Genomic DNA, 25,624 nt, shown 5'->3' on the forward strand with positions numbered 1-25,624 from the left:
TTGGTAGTTGGGAAAAAAGACCGGCAAATTAATAGACCGATTAATATTAGCTACGGAAGCAATTTTGGGGAGAAAAGAAGGATTGGTCCTGAGGAATACCCTATCCTTATGGAAAATCAAGTACGGAGGTTTGGCACAAAGGGCTTGAAGCTCCGAAACCCTTTTTGCCAACGTAATAGCGACAGGGAAGGCTGTTTTCCAGGATAAGAACTTGAGATCTACCGAGGCAGCAGGCTCAAAGGGAGAAGCTGTTAAGGCCTGAAGCACCAGCGATTAGTCCCAAGGAGGGATCACATCTTTCACCGGAGGCCTTAGTAGGAAGGTGCCTTTTAAGAAGGCCTTACATAATCTGGATGAAGTTAGAGGGCCAAGATCACATCCAATGTGGTAATGAGCGATAGCCGCCAACTGTACTTTGACTGTGGAAGAGCTAGCCCCTTTATCAAACAGCCCCGACAGAAAATCCAGCACAGCTGGTAACGGAGCTGTGAAAGGATCCAGGTTCTGATGTTCAGCCCAAATAGAAAAACGTTTCCATTTGCTACGATAAACCTTCCTAGTAGATGGCTTATGGGCCAGCCACTAGGATTGCTTTGACCTGGGAAGAGATACCGGGAGTCCGAACTAACAGTGGAACTGGATCAACCAAGCTGCGAGCTTGAGGTTGTCCAGGTTCGGGGTTGGTAGGCCCAGGGGGTGAGATATCAGATCCAGAAGGGGATCTGGAATCCAGGGAGGATTCACTAGATGAGACCACAGATAAGGGGAACCATGCCTGACGAGGCCAGAATGGGGCAATGAGGATTATCGTGCATCCCAACCGTCTGGCTTTCTGCAGAAATTTGAGCATCAGGGGAAGAGGCGGATAAGCATAAAGGAGGCCAAGCATGCACCAGAGTGTCTCTTGGGGATTCCCCGGGTGGGGGAAATAGAGCGAAGTAGGTGTTGCACTTCGTGTTTGAAGGAGAGGCGAAAAGATCGCAACAAGGTTGACCCCATTTGGAGAAGATCTGCTTCACTACCTTTGGGATTCAGAGACCACTCGTACGGGGAAAGGATGGTGCGACTCGGTCTGTCCGCTAGGATGTTGGACCGACCCGGAATGTGCGTCGCTACAAGAAAGCGGTTGGTGGAAATCGCCCATTCCCAAACTCTCATGGCCTCTCGACAAAGTGGATAGGACCTGGTTCCCCCCTGTTTGTTGATGTACCAAACGATGGACATGTTGTCCGTCTGGATCGCAATTGTCCTGACGGGAAGAAGGCTCTGAAGTGCTTGCAATGCCAACAACACAGCCCTCATGTCCAGGACATTGATATGCAGTGAGGTCTCTGTCTGGTTCCACGTGCCTTGGACGGTCCTGCCGCAACAATGCCCCCCCACCCGAGGCGGGAGGCGTCCATGGTCACCGTGGCTAGGGGAGGGGACATAGAGAAGGGGCGCCCCTTTAGGAGGTCCGGAGACTGGAGCCACCACAAGAGGGCACTCCTGCAAACCTTTGCTGAGAGGGACAGGACGGCTTAGGGGAAAGTGTAGGAAGGACCACTGGACTTGGAGTGTCCATTGCAGAATTCTCATATTCAGGCACGCCATGGGGAGGAGATTGATGGTAGCTGCCATCGAGCCTAGGGCCCCCAGGACCAGTTCCGCTGGAGGGTTCGGACAATAAAGAATGGCCTGCACATGTAGTTTTAGGGATCGCAACCGGTCCGGAGTTAAGAAAACTAAGAGCTGGTTTGCATCTACCCTGGCTCTGATAAAATCTATGACATGAGTCAGGAGCAGGGAGGACTTCCCAGCGTGAATTGTGATCCCCAGCCGGGGAGCTAAGCGAAGGAAGAAATTCCTGGCTGTGCAGAGTAGATGCAGTGTGGGGGCGGTCAGGAGCCAGTCATCCAGGTACGGAAAGACCTGAATTCCCTGGAGTCTCAGGTGGGCCGCTACTACCGCTAACACCTTGGTGAACACCCTAGTGGCTGTGGTGAGACCAAAGGGGAGGACCCTGAACTGATAGTGACTGGCTCCTAGCCGGAAGCGGAGGAACCTCCTGGATCGTCTGTCCATTAAGATGTAGTAGTACGCATCCTTGAGGTCTATGGAGCACATCCAGTCGTTCTCCTGCAAGAGGGGGAGAATGGACTGAAGAGTGATCATCCGGAACATTTCTTTGGCTATTGTCAGGTTCAGTAGGGATAAGTCGAGGATAGGCCTTAAGTCCCCCATCTTTTCTGGCACCAAGAAGAACCTGGAGTAAAAGCCCGATACGTACTGGTCTGGGGGGACGTGCTGGATCGCTCCTTTTTCTAGCAGCTGCCAAATTTCTGTAGCTGCGTCCTCCCTCTGATCGGGTGGGACATCGGGGAAGAATCGGGGTCTGAGAGCGGGACGGAGAAACGGAATCTTGTAGCCTCTGGATATAATCCGAAGCACCCAGCGGTCTGTCGTGATGGACTCCCAAGCTGCCAAGTGCTTCGAGAAACACCCCCCCGACTGCCTCCAGAGTGGAGCAGTCAGGTAACCCCTCAGGGTTGCTGCGTGGGCCGATCAGAGAAAGGTTTTCTGGACCCAAAGTTCTTCGGGCCCCCTCTGCCTCTAGGGCGGTGTCCACCCTGTCCTCCTCTGCCTCTGAAGGACGGGGAGTCCGGAGCAAAACGGGATTGCTGAGACTTTCGGAACCACATCTTCTTCTGTCCCTTTTGGTTCTTCAAGAAGGACCTCAGGGGAGCAGAGAAGCGGACTCCAATGGCAGACGTCTTCCAGTCTTTCTCGCTCTGGACCAAGGTATCGCATACGGTCTTGCCACAAAGGGCAGAACCATCAAACGGGGCATTAGCAAATGACGCCTTGAAGGGTTCCGCAAAATCACAGTGGCGGAGCCAGGCCTGTCGCCTTAGAACGACGCCCACTCCGCTAGCTCTAGCGGCCCCTTCCGTAGCATGGGACAGCAGCCGCACAGAGGTATTGGAAATCGACCTGAGAGTGGCCATTTGGGTAGAGTACACCGACCATATGGAGAAGGTGGCTGACACAAACATCTGCTTCCCCAAATGGTCCATTGCCCGGGACTCCTTGTCAGGGGGATGGACCGAGGGACTCTCTTGGGCCAGTTCCCTCTTGGTGGCCGCCGCCACCAACACGGCATCTACAGGGGTTCCTTGCTCCACTGAGACCTGTCCGAAGGCGGGCTGAGAATTCTGTCAGGCCTCTTAGGGACGGGCTCCATAGTGTCCGGCTCCTTCCAGGCCCTGGTAGTGATCAAATCTACCAGGGGATCGGCCAAAGGGGACACCCAAGAGGTAGACGGGCCTGCTTCAAACGCCTCCAGGAACACGGACTCATCCGAGGTAGGCTTTGGGGCAGACCACCCCCCCTGATCCTGAGCATCTCCATGATGTCTCCAAATGAGAAGTCTTCGGGGGGGGGGTGATCTTGGGGAGCCTTCCCCTTCCTCCAAGTCCGTGTCCTCGGTCAAGGACTCGGGGGGAGTCCAAGTGTCTCCTCTTGCACTCGCGCTTGTGAGGGACCTCCTCAGGGGGGCTGTCTGAGGAGGCCTCACCAGCCACACCTTGTTCCAACAAGGGAACTATCTGGGATGTCTGAGCAGGCTGTCCCTGGGGCCGGGTGATGGAAGTCGGAACCATCTGCGAGGGAGTACAGGGTGGAGCCGTAGCTAAGGCCAGGGGCCTAGATTCCATCGACAGAACCCTCTCTACCACGTTGAATGCCGAAGGAGAGATGCTCCCCATAGGATCAGAGAGCCGACTCTCCCTCGGATCCGATGGGCAGATCGGGGCTGGAGCCGAAGCCAACGGATCCGAAGGGCCAGTATGCCCCGACCTAGTCAGAGCCGAAGGCACTCTGACCACCTCGGATCCAAAGCTCAGCTCTCGGCTCCGAGAGCCCGGATCTGTAGAAAAGGGACCTGACAGACTTGAGGGTACTGTCAGCGCCGAAGTATCCGAGACTACCGGCACTGACACCCCCCCACCGGCTCCGACACTACACGGCTCTGAAGTCCCCGAACCCGGAAAGCGGGTCGGGGAAGGAGCTATTGGGGTGAAAAAGGGGGCCGAGCTCCCCCCCCGGAGGGGGGGGGGGGTTTGCCAGGAGCACTCCCATCTGCAGCTGGGCCAGGAGGAACCTTCTCATCATCCAGTCCAAGTCTGCATCCGTCAGGCTTCTGGTCGACCGGGAAGAGGCCACCGAGGTGGGACGGGAGTGCCGCCTCTATGACCTCGAGGGAGATCGGGTCTCCTTCTCCTCCAGCCCCAGCAAAAAGCTGGGAGAACGGAGCCGAGAAGGAGAAGGCACAGCTGTCCCGGGGGGAGAGACCCGCTTGGCAGGCGGGGCCGAAGCAGAGGCCTCGGCCCGCCGCTTGTGTTTCTCGAGGCGCTTCTCCCTCCTAGCTTCCCTATCCTCCTGGCCCGGAGGGAGGTTGTGTCCCGGCCAGAGGAAGGGAAGAGTCCGTGGATGCTGCCGCAGCTGCGGCAGGGACCACGGAAGGGCCGGAGGATGGAGCAGAGTCCGGGGGCAGGAGTCCCGCCAGGATCAGCTTCGACCTCTAGCCCCTGACAGCCCTGGGGTTGAACGCTGCACAAATAGTACAGCCAGAAGAAAGGTGTTCAACCCCAAGGCATAAAACGCACAGAGTGTGGCCATCAGCTGGGGAAAGCTTATGGCCACACTCGGTACATTTAGAAAAGAATGTCTTGGAGGCCTCAGACATTTTAACTACACCCAAGCACTAGGCCCCAAGACCACACACACAACACACCCTAACACTCTAGAAAAAAACAAGGGGGAGGGAACGCAAAACCCAAGGGAAAACACTAAACTAAAAATAAACTAGTTCCACACTCAAAAAATCACCCAAATTAAGAAAAAGGACAAGATTTTTCTCACAGAAAAACACTGGAAACTCGAACGCTCAAGATCAAGCTGCTGTTCAAACCGCTGCAAACTAGATCTGAGGTCAGGAAAGGATGGCAGGGAGTTATGGATAAGGGGGAGGAGCTTGGAGCTCGGATCTTAGCTGCTGGAAACTGCCGGATCGGATCCGATATGGATACGAAGACCCATAGGTTGATGCACAAATGAAGTTAACTACTTCAGATGTATAGTTATATAAATGTAAGACTGCCTATGTTATACAAAACAATTTAATAGTGGCAAATGGTACCACAAGTGTCAACCACCATCTATAAAACATCAATATATGTGTCTACATCTTGTCTACAAACTATCCTAACCTATCTTCATATCTCAAATTTAGTGCTGATGCCATTCTATTCAGTTTTAATATTAATAAAACATACTCATTTGAGAAGGCCCAATCCCCAACTCTTGGAAAGCCTCCATAAGGAAGCCCTTTCCCAGTAAACAAAATGAAAACTTACAGAAATAAAACAGCAGACTGCAAGATGCTTCCAGAATACAAAGTACTTATGGCCAAAAATACACAACCCAACACAAAATCATATTCCAATCATCCAAAGAAACACTAAAAATCCTAGCTATATTAAAGATTTATGACAAGATGATGCACATTCTTAAAACTAAGCAAGAAAGTCTTGTAATCTAATTATGTCAAAGGGAACCTTCAGTGAAAATTATGTTTTCTTTGCCATCCCTCTCCAAATCCTTCTTTCTAGGTGTTCTGTAATAGCGTTCACCTTCTGAATCCATGTTATTAGTGTCTCACTATCACAACCCATTTTCTTACTACCAAGTTACCACTCCACGATCAGCCTGCACCATGAAGATCAGTTATGGTTTGCAATGTCAGCTTTACAGACATTCTTGAAACTTCCTACTTATAGTTTGCACAGAATTGCTTTCAGGGTCTCCTTGTGGCAGAAAAAACAAACCGGTCATCCTCTAGTTCCTAAAGCATTCTCAAACATTTTTTTAATGTCCATTTTAATTATTACACATCTTCTGAAATAATACATCATTCACACTTTCATTTCATACACTCAAATACCTGTACATTATCAAAGAATGAAAAAGAAACAAACCAATCACTGATGCAAAACATGACCTTTACCGTATTTACATGAATGCAGTGGTGCAAATAACTACACTCATCCCCAAATGAGGCACAAATGTTGCCTATTATAAGCTTCTAAATAACTTGTATTAAAAAAGTGAAAAACAGAAAATTACACCCTTACTATACCCTCAGCATTCTCTAAGATAACTACATCTGGCTAGATTTCCAATTTACAAACAAATATTCAATCTTGTAAAGTCCACCTATCAAAAAAAAAAAAAAAAAAAAAAAAAAAACAAATGCCATCAAATTCTAGATTGTCACCTTAAAAAAATAAAGCCAATCGTCCAATGACTGGACTCAATCCCATTTACAGAAATGCTATTAACATGATCTCTTTAGCCTTATAGCTACTGCACAGGGCTTCTGGTAACTTTTCCGTGTCTCATTACCTGCTTACAGACAAAGCAATGCCCAGAATGTTGTCTCCTGATAACCTTTTTCTTGAAAAGTCCAGTCCTTTCTCCTGCTGACTTCATATGTAAAATCCTCAGTCACTGGTGAAATTTACTTTCCAGATTCACCTTGACAATATATACTACAACTAAGACTTCATTGTGCATGTCATCCTCTGTAATTATATATTTTTGTGAAAAAAAAATACCAAGGCAGAAACCAACTGTTTATTAATCGCACATATTCTCTTAAAAATTAAAAGCAGATAGCAAAAATAACACCAAACTTCCCTATAACACAAAATAAACAACCTCTAATTTCCACCGAAATCCTAGATCACTCTATTCAAGAAGGGGACCAGTACCTCTTAGCCATAAACATATTCACTTACAATTCATTTAACTTTCACAGCTCAGATCGGTCTTCATTTTTTAATGCAAAAGAGGATCAATTTATTAAATTCCCATGCTTCATTAAAGCAATATCAAAGCCACTCCACCAGAACAGCCAGCACGTCATACAGCATTTTCCACTAAGTCACTCTTACAGCGTTATCATATAACCGGAAACAAATAATCTACAAATCATGCAGTCTCTCTCAGGCTGACAGGCCCTCATTAAAATGAGTCATATCTTTAGCATTCAAAAACCCTTCTGTCACAACTTCAAAACCAAAAAGAAATAAACACTGTTAAAACAAAGGACCGGCAAGAGATAAACTGAAATAAATCCGAACAGGATAAATAAAACTCAGGTTTAACAGGCGCTTTCGGAGACGTCAATGCCTCTCCTTCAGACAAAAAAACATTTATACCACAATATAATGCTAATTCGAAATGGTAAGAGTAAATTTGCATTTATGTTTTAAATGAAACAGAATTTTTATGAATTAGCTTATTTTTAAATTTGTATATGTTAGCTGCAAAGGGTTTTCTTTTTTTAAGTGTTGAGTTCATTTAACAAAGGTAATTAAGTATTTAACTGAATAATTGAATATTGAGTGCATTATAAAGGCGTTGTGGTCTAAATGTTTTTTGTCTGAAGGAGAGGCATTGACTTCTCCGAAAGCGCTTATTAAACCTGAGTTTTATTTATCCTGTTCGGATTTATTTCAGTTTATCTCTTGCCGGTCCTTTGTTTTAACTTCTGTCACAACTCCCCAGCAGGAAAGTAAGGCCACATCAAAGGAAAAAAAAACTCAACGAGACGAAAGGTAGAAATCCACACTGTTAAGTCACAACTCAGACAGATTTCACTTTTAACAAATGGAAAGAAAGACATGGGTTTTAACCTTCATAATTAATATGGATACTGGTTTCTAATTCTCTAACAGATTAATTTAATAATTCCAAATTCTTCACAGACTAGTCATCCAAAGTATTAATGTCTCAATTTGAGAGGTCCTTGTTATTCCAAACATTTTAATAGTTTCAATAAAAGCAATAATTAACTATACCACCTTATTAAAGCTCACCTGCCATCTTAACCAAAGTCCTAGTGATGTAAGAAAATAGTCTTCAAAAATTAACACCCCTTCTTGTGTTACCTGCATTTACATTGTGTGTGCACGCGTATCTATCTATAAATACATACACATGCATATTTTATACATATACAGATATACATACACGCAAGTACACACGCGCGCACACACACACAAACAACATATCCTTCTTAGGTCACAAACATCAAATCAAATATTTAAATCCTTAAATACCTAATTAACAGCACAACATTGCAAATTACCAATTGTTACCAGTACATTATGGTTGGTGAAACATATCACCCTCATCCAAATAAGAATAAAAATTATAAGCTGGTACGTTTTCCATACACACACAAAATTATAAAGGTAGCGCAGGAGTGTTAACCCCATTATTCTTTCCTGTTTTTTAAATTACAGCACTGTCAGAAGTAAACAGCAAACTACTAGCTTACCTGATAAGTTTTAACATCTGAAACAATCAGCTTGGCACAGTGGATAGCACTGCCATTTCACAGCAAGAAGTTCACTGGTTCGAATCGCAGCTGGGGAGCCTTCTGTGCAGAGTCTGCATGTCCTCCCTGTGTTTATGTGGGTTTCCTCTGGGTGCACCGGTTTCTGTCCACATCTCAAAGTCAAGCAGTAGGTGGACTGGACATTCTAAATTTGCCATAAGTGTGAGCGTGCATGTGAATGTGTGATACGGCAAAACAACCATGGCAGGGCTAGCCACCTGGTGGTGCGAACCTTGAGTCTAGATGATTGACAGAGTTGAGGTGACACCCTGACCCCATTTGCAAAAATGTTCAAAAGGGGATGTGGATGGATCTGAAACAAGTAGTCTAACTCTATAATTCATATGTATACCAGTTAAACCAGTAACCACGTCAATGATCAGGAATTATTTGGGAAAAATTCAAGCACACTGAACTTTTTTTTTCCAATCACAACATACAAAGGCAGTGGAGAACTGTCACCCCAACTCTTCACGTGGGCACACTGTTCTTTCAAATGACAGCATTATCAGAGTTAACTCTATAGAATCTTATGTATAACACATGAACAAATAACCTCAGGTTATATGGAGTCATTTACAGAAATACACATTTACAATATAGTGTTTTTTTTTCATACACACACAACTTTACATACATTGAGGAGTGACCTCCTCACCCAAGCTATTCACTCAAGCTCACTGTTTTTTCACCCAGATAAAGTGCAAGTCACTCTCATCCAAAAAGCTGTTGGGATATTTGTAGCCAAAAGGCTAACCCTATAAAAAGATGCATAAAACATCTTACCAAATAACCTTATTTTTAGACTAATCTTGCCCAATTTGTTCTATCCAATTTATCTTCCAGGTCCACTGAACTCTAATCATCACCACTTTGAATAAACTTAACCTCCATTCCTTCTTGTTCGCAATCTGTAACTGAGGTAATCCCTGAACCCTTCATTACTGACTGAAAATTAGTAAATACCTGCACACTGATTAGCAGACACCTAGAATGTAAACTTATTTTTTGTCACTGACAATCTTTAATAACTGGAGTAAACTGTGATCTCTGCTAAAGTATGGAGTCAAAAAATCATGCTATACAAATACAGGAAGGCTCTTTTACTGTACATTACCATGCTGCTAAAGTTGCCAAAATACTCCTTTTTGTACCACAAAAGAAATAACAGAACTACACATAGTTCTTCCACAAGTTCACTTAGTTACAGTCAGTGGTAGTCTAGAAGTCTACTCAATGTCTATACCTTCTTGAAAAAAATCAGTTCAATGTGTCATCTCTTGTTTTTATAAAATCATAAAACAAACACCATCCTCCTCACCCTCTACAAAACCTCAATCTCAGAATCTTCTACTAGTGAAAACAATTGATCTTTGATGTAAACCATTAGTCCAAATATCATGATGGACTTTTTTCAAACTTCAGATCATCTCTACTTCAATGATACCATGGTGTCGTACTGCTCTTTCAAAAATGTAAGTTTTATCCTCAGAGGAATCCACCTGCCTGGCATATTGAACCTAATGACTGCCTTAAGTCATGCATACTCACAACAATACCCATAACTTTCACCCATAATCAGATGGCTGCTGTTTTGCCTTCCTCATCACCTCCAAGCTGAGATGCACCCATGCAGACAATCTCACTATCAGTCTCCAAAAAATCATCTCTTCTGTTTTTAAGTTTTCTGACATTAGCACTCCTACAACAAAATATTTCACTATCATCAGTAACCTAATCTAGACTGAAAAATTTTAGACCTATAAATATACCAAGTTAAATTTTAAGGCATGCAATGAATTCAAAAGATGACAACCTCTCAAACAACAAAATCTCTTCTCTACAACCATTTTTTGATTGCTGACACAGCCACGATGCCATAAAGCCAAATGAATATGAAAGCATTTCTCCTCTACTCTGCGATATGTGCACTGGTACGGACATTCAGCCACTGTTGGCTATTCCTCATGCATTGACTCTTCCCCTCAACCCTGGAAGGAAACCTCAACTCATGAGCTTACCATTCCTCAGTCCAGGGCTTGCAACTGCAGTCTGGGTCACCATTACCAAAGACTTAAATCCTGCCACCCTGCCACTTGTCAGTCAAGCACTTAAGTGTGGAAGGACTGAGAGGATAATGACACACTCCCATGTTTCTACTCAAAACCTAGCAACTGCTGCTTTGACATTTTTAGCATGACAACAAATGTCATCCAAGCCAAGGAAGTAGCATTCAGGCATTAAGATGCAGTCTCTCTGTAAAAAAGCAAACACACACATGCCTATGTATATAGAGCAGTTGCTATTGGGACTCTATCACCTTCCACACAGTAAGTGATGCTCAGCTGCAACTGATCTGCACTGTGTGCATGTTATCCTTGTAATAATGACTAAGTGGCTAGTGACCCCAAATCAGAACCTGAAGAAATGGACAAAATGTGGTTAAGTGAAAGAAGTGTGATTTCGTTTTTCAATGTACAGACCACTCACTCATTTGCTTGTGCTGTACTGTTCATTTTTAAACGGCTGCAGCCTTTCATACAAAAGCTCTACTACTGTACCAAAAGCAGAAGTGAGCTGTGTGTTGATCAAATTCTGTAGAAGTTGGAATACACACTTCTTACTTATAAAAGGTTGATGGTTACATGGCTCCATAGTTTTATGAATGATTATACACACTGAAGATATTATACACGCTTATGCACACTGAAGATGTCACTTTTTTTCTCTCTCCTCTGCTATTTACACTGACATACCTCACATCTTATCACACTCCCCTGCAATCCTCTCCTTACCCACCACTAGGAACCCGCATCTCTCCCAAGTTCTATCCAGCTCCTACCTTACTCTTCTATGCCCACACTCAATACACTCTACCACACCACTTATTTTTCAAAACAAAATTACTCTCCCCCTCACCAAAACAAATCCCAGAGTTAAAATCAAAATTTCTGTATCCTCTCCCCCAACCTAACTTTTTCTCTCTATCCTGACATCACTACTCCTTTCTGGTGATATACACCCCAACCCGGTCCTAATAACCAACTCTCATCTTCCGACTCCTCCACTCTCCATCTACTATCACTACTACTTCCTCCCCCCTTCACCTCTATCACTCCCTCTCTTACTGCTATCACCTCTATCACTCCCTCTCTTACTGCTACCTCCCTATCTATTTTTACTTTCCCACACAGAACCAAAAGACTAAATTTCCTCTCCCTTAACATTCAGAGCATCTCCAACAAAGTGTCTGAACTCCACACACTCATACAACACTATAACCCCCACATCTTAACTATCTCTGAAACTTGGCTAAAACCCTACATCCACAACTCAGAGATCTGCCCCCCTGGTTTCAATATCTACAGACTGGACAGATCTACCAAAAGGGGAGGTGGTGTCGCTATTCTCTATTCTGACTCTCTCAATATCTTAGCACTCACCATTACCCCTCCCTCCTTACACCCTGCAGAGCTACTCAGAGTAACCTGCCAAACCTACATCAAACAAACAAACCAACACCTACCAAAAACTAGCCTTAGCCTCAATCTATATCCCACCAGGGAATAACATTACCATCCTTGAAGACATCTTATCTTGGTGTTTTCATCACATCCCCTTTGAAACTATCAATCTTGGGGATGTAAATATAGACTGTAACTCAGTTAATTCTACTACACCTTCTCAAAGTCTCAATCTACATGATTTTACTCAACTTGTCTCCTCTCCCACCCACCTTGGCAAAAAACACTCCAATTCTATCCTTGACTGGATTCTCGTAAATTCTCCAAATTGGTACCACCAGCCAGGTACACTACCTGACTCCATCAGTGACCACCTGCCTATCCACATTACTAGATACTCACACAACCTCACTAATACTCACCTCATAAAATACATCCGTAACCTAAGAAAATTCAATACCACCTCCTTCGATGGAATCCTCTCCAAAATTAACTAGTCCTGCCTATACTCTTTACCTTTAAACGATGCAGTCAGCTACTTCAATCAGACATTGCTAAACATACTCAACTCTCTTGCCCCCATCAGGAAAATAAAAGTCAAAGCTAAACATGCCCCCTGGCTATTCAAAGAAACCTTCCACCTTATGCATGAGAGAGATGCCACTTGGAAACAATATCAGAATAGCAACTCTCCTGCCCTCCTACAATCGTACAGGGAACTTAGAAACCTTACAAAAAGAGTCAACCAGGGCAAAAGAAACTTTTATTTTGTTGACCAATCTATGCACACATCTAACCCCCAGTAGTTCTGGACAACCATAAAAACTCTTCTCAAACCTGGCACATCCACAACTCCCAACCCTTTTCCCAATCAATCACCCTCGGATACAGCCATCCAGTAAAATCACTACTTCATTGATACCATTTCTAAACCAGTACCTAACACCACCAGCAACCCCAACTCTACCTCCAATTCCACTTCCAGTTCTACTACTTCCACTACCAAGCCCACTACTTTTTCACATCCCCAATCTGACTCCATTAACCTCTCAGACCCCTTCATGCTCAAACCTCTCTGTTAGTTATATTAAAACTCTCCGGAGTAAACTCAAACCTTGTTCTCCCACCCCTAATAACCTACCTCCCCAACTCCTTAAACTTGCTGCTAACTCTATTGCCCTTCCTATCACCATTCTACTCAACCGCTCTATCCAAGAATCCACTGTCACCTCTATTTACAAGCAATACTACACTACCCCACTACATAATGGAGGTAACTCCACAGAACCATCTAACTTCCACCCCATTGCTATTCTTTCTCCTTCTCCAAAATTCTCGAAAAGTGTATCTATTCTCAACTACTTTCTCACCTTACTCAAAACAATCTTTTAACCATTACCCAGCATGGGTTCAGACCCAAACACAGTACTAACACTGCACCTCTTATCCTTCTCGCATACAGTAGCTGAGGCCAGAGACAATAAAACACGTGACCTGCCTTTTCTTAGATCTCTCAAAGGCTTTTGATACTCTCTCTCACAACCTTCTACTTCTTAAACTTTCTCAGCTGAACATTTCCATCCCCACTCTTAATTGGTTCTCAAGTTACCTGTCCCATCGCCTACAAGCAGTTAAATGGCTAAATTCCTTCTCACCCTTTCTGGCAGTTCAGACTGGTGTTCCTCAACGCTCTATTCTCGGTCCCCTCCTTTTCAGTCTCTTCACCAATGACCTACACACTGCCTGTAACCTCTCCTCTATCATTCAGTACGCAGATGATTCAACTCTGATCTCCATTTCTGACTATCAACAACCTCCACCATTCCACCCAAACTTCATTTCATTCTGTTGAGAAGTGGCTCACCAACAATCAACTCATCCTGAACCCCACTAAAACTAAGCTCTTTTTATTCCTGCCTAAAACTAGCCCAACACAAATCCAGCTTTCTCTTATCCTCTCTAAATGGCACCATCATAAGACCAGACTCGCACATTTAACTCCTGGGTGTCATCATAGATGAACAGCTCAAACTAGACCTCCACATACTTCATTCTATAAAGACAAAACACCAAAAACTGGGCCTGCTTTACAGAAATAGCAAATTTCTGACCCCCAACTCAAAACGTCTGCTAGCCCAATCCTATCTCCTCCCTGCCCTCCTCTATGGCTCCCTTCTATTTTCTAATCTACAAAATAACCTGCTGGCAAACCTCGACCAAACCTACAACAAGATTGCTAGATTTGTCACCAGCAGCTCCTACAAATCCCATCACTGCACAGCATTCACAAAACTACATTGGCTTGAACTCCCACACCTTCTGGCCAAAAGTCAGCTAATCCAAGCTTTTACAATTCTTAATTCTAACTCTGACTGTCCATCTCTGCCCACTCTGATCTCCTGGTACACCCCTCCCCGTTCCCTGCGCAGCTCCGATAAACAATTACTACAAGTCTATAGACCCAATAAGAACATAGGTAAAATACTCTATAGACACTCCATTTCCCTTATCTGGAACAATCGTCCACTCCAAATCAGAAGCCATACCTCCCTTTCTAACTTCAAACATGACCTGATACTGCATCTCCATAACAACACTATATGTACCTGCAACCACACTGCTTAACCCCTTCCTCTCCCTATACCCACATTACCACTAAGTCTGATCTACAAGACCTTTCCTTTTTCTATAACTTACTATATCTATATGCTCTCCCATTTACACCCTCCCTCTAGATCACTACATCCCTCCTCTACTACTTTCTTCTTCTATACCATCTCTTCCTCTGATCGGAGACCCCTTGTACATACATGTTTCTCTCTATTTATTTTCTTACTCCTGCACTAGTTTCTTCCTCAGATCTGAGGCCCCTGCACTTACACAATTTCTCCTTCTTGCCGCTAATCTAATAATGCCATATTATTTTCAAATGATTACCTATAACCTTAATTCCCTTACTGCATTCCTTTTGACTTATTGTTTTCCTTTTACACCCTTATTATTATGCGTTTGTATATAGCTATGTTTAATTCCATTGAGTACATTGTTTTCTTATCCATTGTATTCATGACATTTTTATTTTTATTTATTTTTTATTTTACATTTGTTGGCCGGGCTAGTCTAACTGGATACATGTCCATTTTCAGTAGAGGCCCGGGGAGAAAAGCTCCAAGCATAAGAATAACAATATAACAAAAAGCAAACAAGTGAAATAAAGTAATAAAGCAACAGTACCATAGTAACATAGGTAAAATGAGAAAAGCAAATGGGACTAACAAACAGTGACTACAAAACATTTAGGCAAAAGCCAGACCAGACAAACAAGCAAATGCACTAGACAGCACCAGGACAATTGCAGAAAGAACGAAGTTCCCAAATCCTATCAAATTACTAAGAATAAAGCAAGAGGAGAGAAATAAGTTTTGGAGGCAAGAGGGAGGGGTAGGGCTGGAGTAGGAGTGAAATACAAGTTTCAGTCTGGGTTTGCACAAGGACAAAGCCACTTAGTTTTTAGATGTTCTTTTATTTGTTTTTTGAATTGAGAAGCAGATGCTAGGGTAGATAGTTCAGGAGGGAGCTGATTCCATTTTTTTCCTATAGTGTTTGAGAAAAGAGAGTCACCAGCTTTGTTGTTTGATTTAGTTAAGGAGACAAGTAGTTTATTTGCAGAACGTAGTGTAGCCAGATTTTTATATGGAGAGATCAGATTAGAGAGGATGGGTGTATCGTTGGGGTGGTATTGGATCTTTTGTGTCATAAGTAACTGTTGACAGAGTATATGGTTCTGTATTTCTAACCATCCTAGTTGTTTAAGGTTAAGGCAGTGGTGGGTTTTAAAGGGAGAGCATGTGATGAATCTAGCAATACTATTATAGCAGGTAGAAAGTTTGGAGATGTTGTTTTTGATAGGTTGGTATATATAGCAGAGGCATAGAAAAGGGTAGAAATGAGGTGAGTTTGTGCGATAGTTTGCCTGGCTGAGGGTGTAAGGAAGGGTTTGATTCTGTAGAGGGTACCAAGTTTTCTGTTGACAGTCTTTATGGTGGAGTTAATATGGTCATCAAAGTTAAGATGATTGTCGATTGTGACACCTAGTAGGCGGGTGGTAGTATCTGGTGCTATATTAGTAGCATTATTGGAGGTTATAGAGAAGAATGGAGTGGGAGACTTATGAGTTGGTGTAAAAAGTAGTAGTTTTTTTTTTTTGGATTCAGGAAAAGACGATGTTGCATGAACCAGTTTTCTACTTTTTGGAATACAGTTTGGGTTAGGGATTGGAGTGAGGGTATATTATTGGTAGTACAGATTAAGGTAGAGTCATCTGCATATTGGATGCAAGTGGCGTGGGGTATGTTCAAGTGGAGATCGTTAATAAATATGGAAAAAAGAAGTGGACCTAAGATAGAGCCTTGAGGGACTCCAATATTAACAGGAAGTAAGGAAGACAAATTGTTATCCCAGAGTACAGCTTGCTGTCTATTTTGAAGATAACATCTGAACCATTGTAATGCTTGTAGGTCGAGAGAAAGGTGCTTTAGTTTTTCAAGTAGGGTATGATTAACCATATCAAAGGCTTTTGACAGGTCTAAAAACAGTGCAGAGGAAAAGGAGTAATTATTGCGGTTTTTGTTTATAGTGTCAGTGAAGGAGAGAAGAGCAGTAGTAGTACTATGGAATGGTCCAAAGCCATGTTGGCAGTTGGCTAGTAGGTTGTTTTGTAGAAGGTGGTTAAGTATTGGTTTGTGAATACATTTTTCCATTATTTTGGCTAATGGGGAGAGTAAGGCAATAGGTCGGTAGTTAGAGAGGTCAATAGAAGTTCCACCTTTGTGTAGAGGGATAATATGTGATATTTTCCATATGGTAGGGATTTTGCCTTCAGTGATGGTTCTGTTAATCAGGATAGATATGGGGTAGTCAATGGCTTGTGCAGCAATTTGTAGGTATTCAGATGGGAGACGGTCAGCGGATGGGGTACAAGATTTTAGTTTAGTAAGTAGTTTGTAAATAAGAGATGTTGAAACAGGGTGTATATGAAAGGTTGGGGAAGAAGTATTAGAGGTATTCAATTGCGAAGCAGGTAAAGGTGGTAGAGAGTTAGCTAGAGATTGAATGGCTTCTGTAAAGTATTTATTAAAGGCATCAGGGATCAGGTTGGAATTATTTTGGTTGAAACCTGCAGGGGTGGGAGTAGTAGTGTTTCCTGGCTGAAGAAGTTTATTAATTCCTGACCAAAATTTTTTTGGCGTATGTTGTGAAGTTTGTTGGAGGTTTAGGTAGAAGTCTTTTTTATCCCTAAGGGTATCTCTCTTGGTAGCATTTCTTAATTGTTTAAAGAGAAGGTGATCAGATGGGCATTTGGTAGTTCTCCATTTAGCCCAAATTTTGTTTCTAAGTAGCATTTTTTGCCTAGTTTGTTTAGTTAGCCAAGGGGCAGATTTGGTTCTTATTCTAATGGAGCAGTATGGTGAATGGTGATTTAGTATTTGAATAAAGTTAGTATTAAAGTAGGTTACAGCCTCATTAAGTTCCAGATTTGAATAAAGTTAGTATTAAAGTAGGTTACAGCCTCATTAAGTTCCAGATATGTTAGTGGTGACCAATCACATGCTTTTAGTTCATTTATAAAACTGTCAGGATTAAAGTGTTTTTTAGAGCGTGAAGTTATAAGATTAAGAGTATTTGGAATGTGAACTAGGGTTCCTGGAGTATAGTTTTTAGGATGGCTATTGATAAGGATCCAATCAAGGGGATTCTTTCCTATTAGGTTTGTGAATTCTAGTAGGAGTAGTTATTAATTGAGAGAAGCCAAAAAGATTTAAGTGGTTAGTTGGGGTCAGAGAATTACAGGTGAGCCAGTCTATGTTAAAATCTCCTAGTACAATGGTCTCTTGGGGAAGTTGTGTAGATAGGTAACTAAGTAGGTGTTCAAGAGTACTAGTGTTGTTTCCAGGGGGAAGATATATACAAAATAGGTAGATAGATTTGGAGTTGTTTAATTGGAGAGTGACAGATAATATTTTGGATTTGGTGTTAAGTAATGGGACAGTGTTAGACAGGGAAATCTGGAGATTAGCTTTATAAATAATAGCAATTCCTCCACCTTTTTTGGTTATGCTGTCATGTCTAAGGATGTTGTAACCTGGAGGGGTAATTTCCTGGTCTAGGGTAGATGGTTTTAGCCATGTTTCAGTGAGACATAAGATGTCAAAAGAGTGCAGGTGTAGGAGTGCATGAAGGTGTGAGATTTTATTATTGATACTTCTAATGTTGAGATGAGCTATTAGGAGGGAGTTATGTGCTTTAGATAATGTGGAGTGCACAGGTAAAGTTATATTATCTAGGATATTGGAATTATGACCATTGGGGCCTGGGTTTGGATGAATATCACCATCGGAGAGGAGATGACAATGGTGAAGTAGTTTTATATTAAAGATTTTATTGAGGTTATTCAAACTCTTTTTAGAGGTGAGGTATGTTACATGTGTTGCTCTTTGGGAGTATGTAGTTAGACATAGAGGTTATGTTACAGTGACTAAGAGTGTTGATACAAGTATAAGATAGAGTTTGTTGGAAATTATGGTTTTGTTTAAAAATAGTAAGGTTTTCCATGAAGGTGAGGGAATAGGGTATGGTTAGAGAGGCTGTAATGCAAGTTAAGAGAAGTAACTGTGTGAAAATAGTTCTTTGTGTTATAGCCATTGTAGAGAGGAGTAGTTGGAAGAAAGGTATAGTGTGTATGTACGGTTGAAAAGGGGTAAGAATGTTAGTAGAGGATGAGGTGGGTCAAGAGTATAAGGTTAGATAAGTAAAGGATGTAGTGAAGGAATTGGAAAGGGAAGTAGTTAGAGCAGAGGATGGATTAGTATAGGTAATAGGGGTGACATTGTTTTGCTCTGTATTATTGTAAACTTGTCTCTACTTGTATGTCTGTCTGGGGCTTTTCCCCTCGGGTCTCCACTGAAAAAGGGTAAATTCTTACCCAGCTGGACCAACCTGGTTAATAAATGCAAAATAAATAAAGAATGATGAAAAAGAAACATTCTCGACATGCTTCGTAATAGGAAGAATTATGCATCTGAGATTAAGTGACCATACTAGTTACAAGACACTGGGTTTTGAGATTACTCCTTTCTCATTTTTCTCCTCTTTTTCTTTCCCTCCAATAGTATAGTAGCAATCCTAATATGGTTTCAGGCATAGTGCAATCAATTAGCTATACAAATTAATTTATTTAGCAATATCTGAATATTTGGCAGATTAAAAACACCAGTGATAATGTACCCCACTGCATCTTTCCCAGTACCCCCTTGCTAGTTTTTCATTGCACTTCATTTACCAGTCTGCAGTACTTCAAAAGTGACAGCTATGACTAATTTGTTTGTGTCTTTCGGCTTTTTCCTGGTTAGGGGTCGCCACAGCGGAACTCTGGTCCGCTAATGATTGTCAGTAGATTTTTATATACTGGCTTGCCAGGCCTAACGCACAACCTTCAACAAAGGAATGCCCATTCACGCATGTCGCCACACAGAAGACGCTCTGAGATTCAAACGGCCAACGTCTAACTGTGAGGCGACAACGCTATCGCAGCACCACCACCGTGGTGTGACAGCTATGACTTATTTACACTACACAATATATATCCAGGACAAATGCCTGCTTCCTCTCTCAACTTTAACTATGGCATCACATTTTCTTTACCCTTCATGGATGACTCTACATTTAAATCCCTTCCTAAGACTTTTTCCAAGTCCTTCAGTGTATTACAAATGGTGCTATGTAGCTCAAATTGTGTGAATCCCACTTTTTTACAATGCTTAAACTGTAGCACTTTATGGAAAACATTACTTGAAAATTACGAACTCTAAGAACACAAAACAACTGTAGCTGCATCTACAAATTAAGTTACCCTACTAGACAATCAAATACAATTTACTTACTGGTTAGCAGTAGTTCTCCCATACTGGACCATCACATACCATTTATATACTTGTTAGTGGTAGTTCTCCCACACTGGACAATCATACACCATTTTGCATATTGGTTAGTAGTTGTTCTATCCTACTGGACAATTATATATTTTACACATTGGTTAGTAGTAGTAACACCACTTAAGGGGCATGCTTTATCTGAAACAAAATACAGTGACAAAGTGCTATTATAAATTTGAAAAGAAATATCAAAATTGCAAATTTACCTGCCAATGATCCAGAAAGTGAACTAGGATGTGGGACATAGCCAAGGGGCACAGAGGCAGACCCATGAACAACAAAGTCATTGGTCATGGTTTCTCCATCACCTTTCATACGTGGACACAGAACTCGCTGACAGATGAAATACATACCACCAACCACAAAAGTAAACAAGATCACTCCAACTATGGTGCCAATTGTGTAAGTGGGTTGAGGGGTGGGTTCCTCAGTTGGGTCTAGGAAAAAAAATAAAGAGCACAAGACCATAATTTTTCTACTAAACAGCTGAAGTAAAGACACTGAAAACAAAATATTTACGTAAATACAGTAACAACGCTTAAGATGCCAAAAGTTTAATGTATACTTTTCCACATACAGTAAGTCTGACCCAGTATCTACAGTATGTGCATGTAGGGAAGGTGGTGGAAATTAAACACAAATGAGCAGAAAAATGATTACTGTTAAAGTTCAGATTTATTTTTCAATGACTACTTGTTTCCCTTTGTGCTATGACCACTTTAAAATACAGTTGTGCAGGTACATTTAGCATAATGACAGAAGTTCAAGTCATACCACAGCTGCAGTAAAATTTCTTTTCTAGGGGAATTAACAAAAGGTAGATGTTTGCCTGAAGGTCTAATTTTCTTAGCAAGGCAACACGTGAAAAATTATATTCAAAACTTGGACCTGCAGCATGGGACTCAATGCCTCAAGATATCTGAACACAGCACCAAGTACACTCAAAAAGGAGCTATTTCAATTTCTCAGTAATGAGCAAAAGTGAAAATATTTTGACAATGGTTAAACCAGGGCTACAGAAACTAGCTTGGTAGACACTGGAAATGTCGGGACCCGTTTTAGAGGGTCCCGAAATTATGAGACTAAAGGGCCCAAAAAACAGACTGACAAACTAAGTCCAATATTGTCATTTCTCAAATATTCCCTTTTCTGAAACTTGTAGTGATCTTGGGAGTTAGTAATTATACATAAGTTCAGGGGGTGTGGAAGGCTTGCCCACCTGTAAAAATAAGTTTTAAGGGAAAAAAAAACATGTTTAATATTCACTCCACCTATACTTTCTGCCTTTTTTTTTAACGTGTCTGCTGTCTGCATTATGATTGCCAAAATTTCAGTAAGAGCCTTCTAGCTCATATCTGCACAACTAAATATGGTTATTTCTGAACTGCATTACTGCATTTGTTTAATATGTGATGCACATATCTAAATACTGGTTTCTATTCCATCTTTGACATCTTCTAGCTCTTTTTATAAACCTGTACACTGCTTTCTTTAAAATGTAAACTTTATGGTTATTTGTATTTTACAGTATCTTCCACATCACACCACTGTTTTTCTTCAAACTGTCATACTGCCGAACTGTACAAAACATACTCAAACTGTGTCACTGTCATATATATTTACCTTCCCTATGTCACACCAGTTTTAAAATAAACTGTCACAATGAGCTGTACAAATAACAGAATTGTAACTACCGGTTGAAAATTAGTCTGTGGAACAACCAACCTACCCTGTCAGCAAAGATAATAAAAAAATGAACTAACTTCCCCTTTTGTTCTTGTGTGGAAGTTGTTAAAGGACAACAATGGGATTCTGTTATTAAATGCTCAACTTCTCTGTCCTTTTTCCTCCCTTGTTACTGTCCCTGCTATGAATAAACAATACAGCATGAAAAATATTTTAAATCTACTGTTTTTCTCCACTAGAACAGTACCTTACTGTACTGTGGTGGTTTCACTTTCAAAACACTTTTGTTCCACCCTGAGAAAGCTGGCTGCAGTCTCCAGTTCATTGATGTCATCAACACCTATGAATACAAGTCCTTCCCCAAAGTGACATTTCCACGACCTTCCTAAAAGTCAACTGCTTGGTCCTTTCCCTACCAATACAGTAAGTAAAGGCTAGAACAAGGAAACAGTGCACGAGTCAAGTCTCCTGCTGTGGGCAGTCAATCACAGGTGGTAAACAGCTCAAATTACCTTCAGCACTTTGACTGCTAGGGAAGTTAGGTGTGAAGGGGGATGGGAGGATGAGCCAAAATAGTACACCCCAGGCTTCACAAAACACTGCAATTTGGCCATTCTAAAAAGAAGCAGCAGTAAAAAGCACTTTGAAAGTCTGTTCTATGACATTTGCACAGTTTGTGTTTTAAGAAGTCACTGAATGGCATGAAATGTTACTTAAAACTGACAAAGAGCAGTGTATGCATATAAAATCAATGCAGTGACAGCAGCTTCAGGAAGAAACGGGAATACATGACATTTTTACAGCCAAGCACTGCATTATGGGACAGACTAAATCAGAATTATTTCAAGATGCCAGACTCCATGTGGTTAGACTCAGAAATTATGTATAAAAATATTTAAAAAACTGTAAATAGCCCCAGAGTGGTGTTAAAACGTAGGAAACACCAAACCATGATGAAATGAACATGTTTTTGAGTCTGTGGGTGTGGTTCTCCTTTAACCAAATGAAACAGGAAAGAACTGGCTTCTTCAAGACATTACCACTAGGAATGTTTCTAGAAAGTTTTGCGGACTGTGACTCACTAAGGAGAGAAGGGCTTGAAATAATGAGTTAATGGCATGCTTCTCATTACAAGACAGCCCTCTAGGAGCCAGAAGGAATGACCGTCTCTCCAGTGACTGCTGAACTGTCCGTCATCATTTTACTGCTCTGCATGGAGAACTGACCAGGACTTTGCTGTGTATGGACCACTTTGCTACTCTAACGGTGACTACTACTACTACATTCATCTCTCTACTGGTCATGTTCTGAAAATGTAAATAGTGCAGACATGGCCCAGTAACTTTCAGTGGTATACAGTTAGGAAAGCTTTAGCTGGATAGACAAATTCCTCTTTTTTAGGTTACTGAGAAGTGATCTATGCCTGGTCTTGCAAGGCATCTTTGGATTCAGCATTGATGGACGTTTTGAGCATCATAAAATTATCAGCATCAGAACGACTAGATCCAAGGATTTAAGTTTTGCTTTCAACATAAACGGGACATGCTGGCAAGACAGATATAAGTTTCAGATGATCCCCATACTCGAACAGGCTCCAAATCTATGTGAAGCAGGGTTCAGTGTAATCCTGAACAATGGATGGGAAATTGGAAATTCACAACTGGTTTGGCTCACATACCTCTGGGAGGCAGATGCAGACAGTAAGTATGCCCAAACTAACATACCCCCACACATAACATTTAAAAACTTCCTAACATACCCCCCAATAAATGCTTATGATACATAGGAACAAAATTAGGTTGGGTTGCACAGCCAGGATTACAAAGGTCCTGGTGGTCTTTAGCCTAGCACAAACCTATGAAGTACCTCACTTACATAAAATGGTTATTTTTCTTTTTTCCCCCATATATTAATTGGCAAAAGGGCATTCACTGTGAACAATGCCTATCTGCTGGTATCCACTTCTGACTGGCCACACTGCTCTTGTGCTTACAGTTACATGGCTTATTCACACTGTTTTTGTGCTTACAGTTATATGGCTTATTTCATAAGATTGAAACAGTAACTGGAGTTCTTTGTTAGGTAATCTACCTTGGGCCAAGCACAAAGCTGTACATTGGGAATTACCACCAGCCTTCTCTGTGCATGTGAGAATGTTAACAGCTTAATCAATAAAAGTACAGACAGTGTGTGGTGGGGAGCACTGAAAAGCGCTGAATCCAGAGAGAATTGAGAAAGGGGTCTTGTAAGTCCCAAACCCCTGATCAGTAAAGATTCAGTGTGAAGCCTATTCTTAGTTGCAGGTAATGTAAGCCCACATACCAGGGTAGCAATGCCAGTGCACATTTCCTGCATGCTCCTGAAGCCAAGCTTCACTTTGGATGAACATTTTATATTTTACTGTGCAGAGTATCAGTAATGTGGACCATCCCCCCAGCGACCATCAGATTATTCTGGGCAGAAAAGGGGCTCCAAGAATTGCAGCCTCTGTCCAAAAAATCAGACACTGGTGGCAGTGGTGAGGACATTGTAACTGGACTTGCTATCCTGCAAAGCAGTTTTATCACCTAAGGTCTGCATGCTGTTGCAGCTACAACATGCACACACATATGCCAGATGCACAGGTTGTGCAGAGGTTATGCAGAAACTGTTTTACTTCAGAAGAATAGCATGACAAAAGGCAGAAATAAGTTCTAAAGAATACACTAAAATATTAGTGTTGTAGTTGACTAAACAGTGTAATACCAAAAAAATTTCACATGCAAGTGTGCTTGAGGAGGACATAATACTAGCCTGTGTGCAGTTAGAATGGGCCCACTAATTCCTGAAACAGCAAGGCAGGGGCTGCGATTGTGCAGCAAGCAGAAAAAAAGACCATTCAACCCATTCCCAGATTACCTCAAAACTAAGCTAGAGTTAATAGTCTAGAACTGGATACAAAACACTTGGCGCTTGAGGCACCTAACAACGAAGCAGCTTGAGGTTCAAAATGAGTGAAAGCAAGCAGAGCTAACTGAAAAACAGCAGTAGCATGAGGGCAGGGAGGGGATGATGCTGGTCCTAATCCAAAGGAACATAAATACGAAGACTGGAGAAAGCCAAACCACACGTGCCATGGCTAGTACCAAATTATTCCCACAGTATAAAGAGGGATAGAAGTAGCAAATGAAAACAGCTTGAGGTTCAAATTGAGTGAAAGCAAGCAGAGCTAACTGAAAAACAGCAGTAGCATGAGGGCAGGGAGGGGATGATGCTGGTCCTAATCCAAAGGAACATAAATACGAAGACTGGAGAAAGCCAAACCACACGTGCCATGGCTAGTACCAAATTATTCCCACAGTATAAAGAGGGATAGAAGTAGCAAATGAAAAACTATGGACCCAGCTGGGAGTTCAGTTAATAGGAAAAAACACAATACTTTGAGAAGATTAAACTGCAAAATATAGCACCTAGTAGTACCAGAGATATTTCACATTAAAGACAATCCACATAAAAGCTTTAATGAATACTGACAAAAATTTCGTTGAAGGTAGCTTGAAAAATAGCGTGAAGAAAAATACCAGTCTTCCTGCTTTTTCAGTATCTTTTATTTCGGTTCAGAGTAGAGCAAGGCAGGTGAGTGCGGAGATAGGTATCACCTGAAGCTCTTTTGAATGAGAGGGAGGGGAGGAAAGGCATATATAAATCGTTCCTTCCATGAAATGCTGTAGGCGTCCACTCTCCAAGCTAGTGGTGAGTGGTTCTTGGTACAAAACTTTCTCAATTGCCTGTTCTGGAGGGAGGCAAACAGATCCATTTAAGGTGTGCCCCACTGGCAAACAATGTCTAAAAAAAATTTCCCTGTCCAACATCCACACGTGATGCAGAGAGGATGATGTGCTGAGAACATCCCGCCTGGTGATTGTCCTTGGATGGGATGTAGACTGTCTGCATGGATATATTGATTTTGGAGATTAGATCCCAAATCTGGATTGCTAGCCTGCATAGGAGGTAGGATTTGGACCTCCCTGCTTGTTAATGTACCACATGCCTGTGAT

The 25,624-nt window shown here is 42.1% G+C and overlaps 1 protein-coding gene across 1 annotated transcript in view; it reads right to left on the reverse strand.

Annotated features, from left to right (window-relative positions):
- LRP6 (LDL receptor related protein 6) overlaps positions 1 to 25,624 on the reverse strand; it is a 2,645,333-nt gene that overhangs the window by 230,577 nt on the left and 2,389,132 nt on the right. Inside the window, exon 20 of the mRNA XM_044088131.1 lies at positions 20,108 to 20,338. Within this exon, the coding sequence (XP_043944066.1) occupies positions 20,108 to 20,338 (231 nt within the window). The remainder of the gene's footprint in view (positions 1 to 20,107; positions 20,339 to 25,624) is intronic.

The sequence above is a fragment of the Protopterus annectens genome, chromosome 11.part0, assembly GCF_019279795.1.
Source record: "Protopterus annectens isolate FY-2018-M chromosome 11.part0, PAN1.0, whole genome shotgun sequence".
Taxonomy (NCBI): Eukaryota; Metazoa; Chordata; order Ceratodontiformes; family Protopteridae; genus Protopterus; species Protopterus annectens.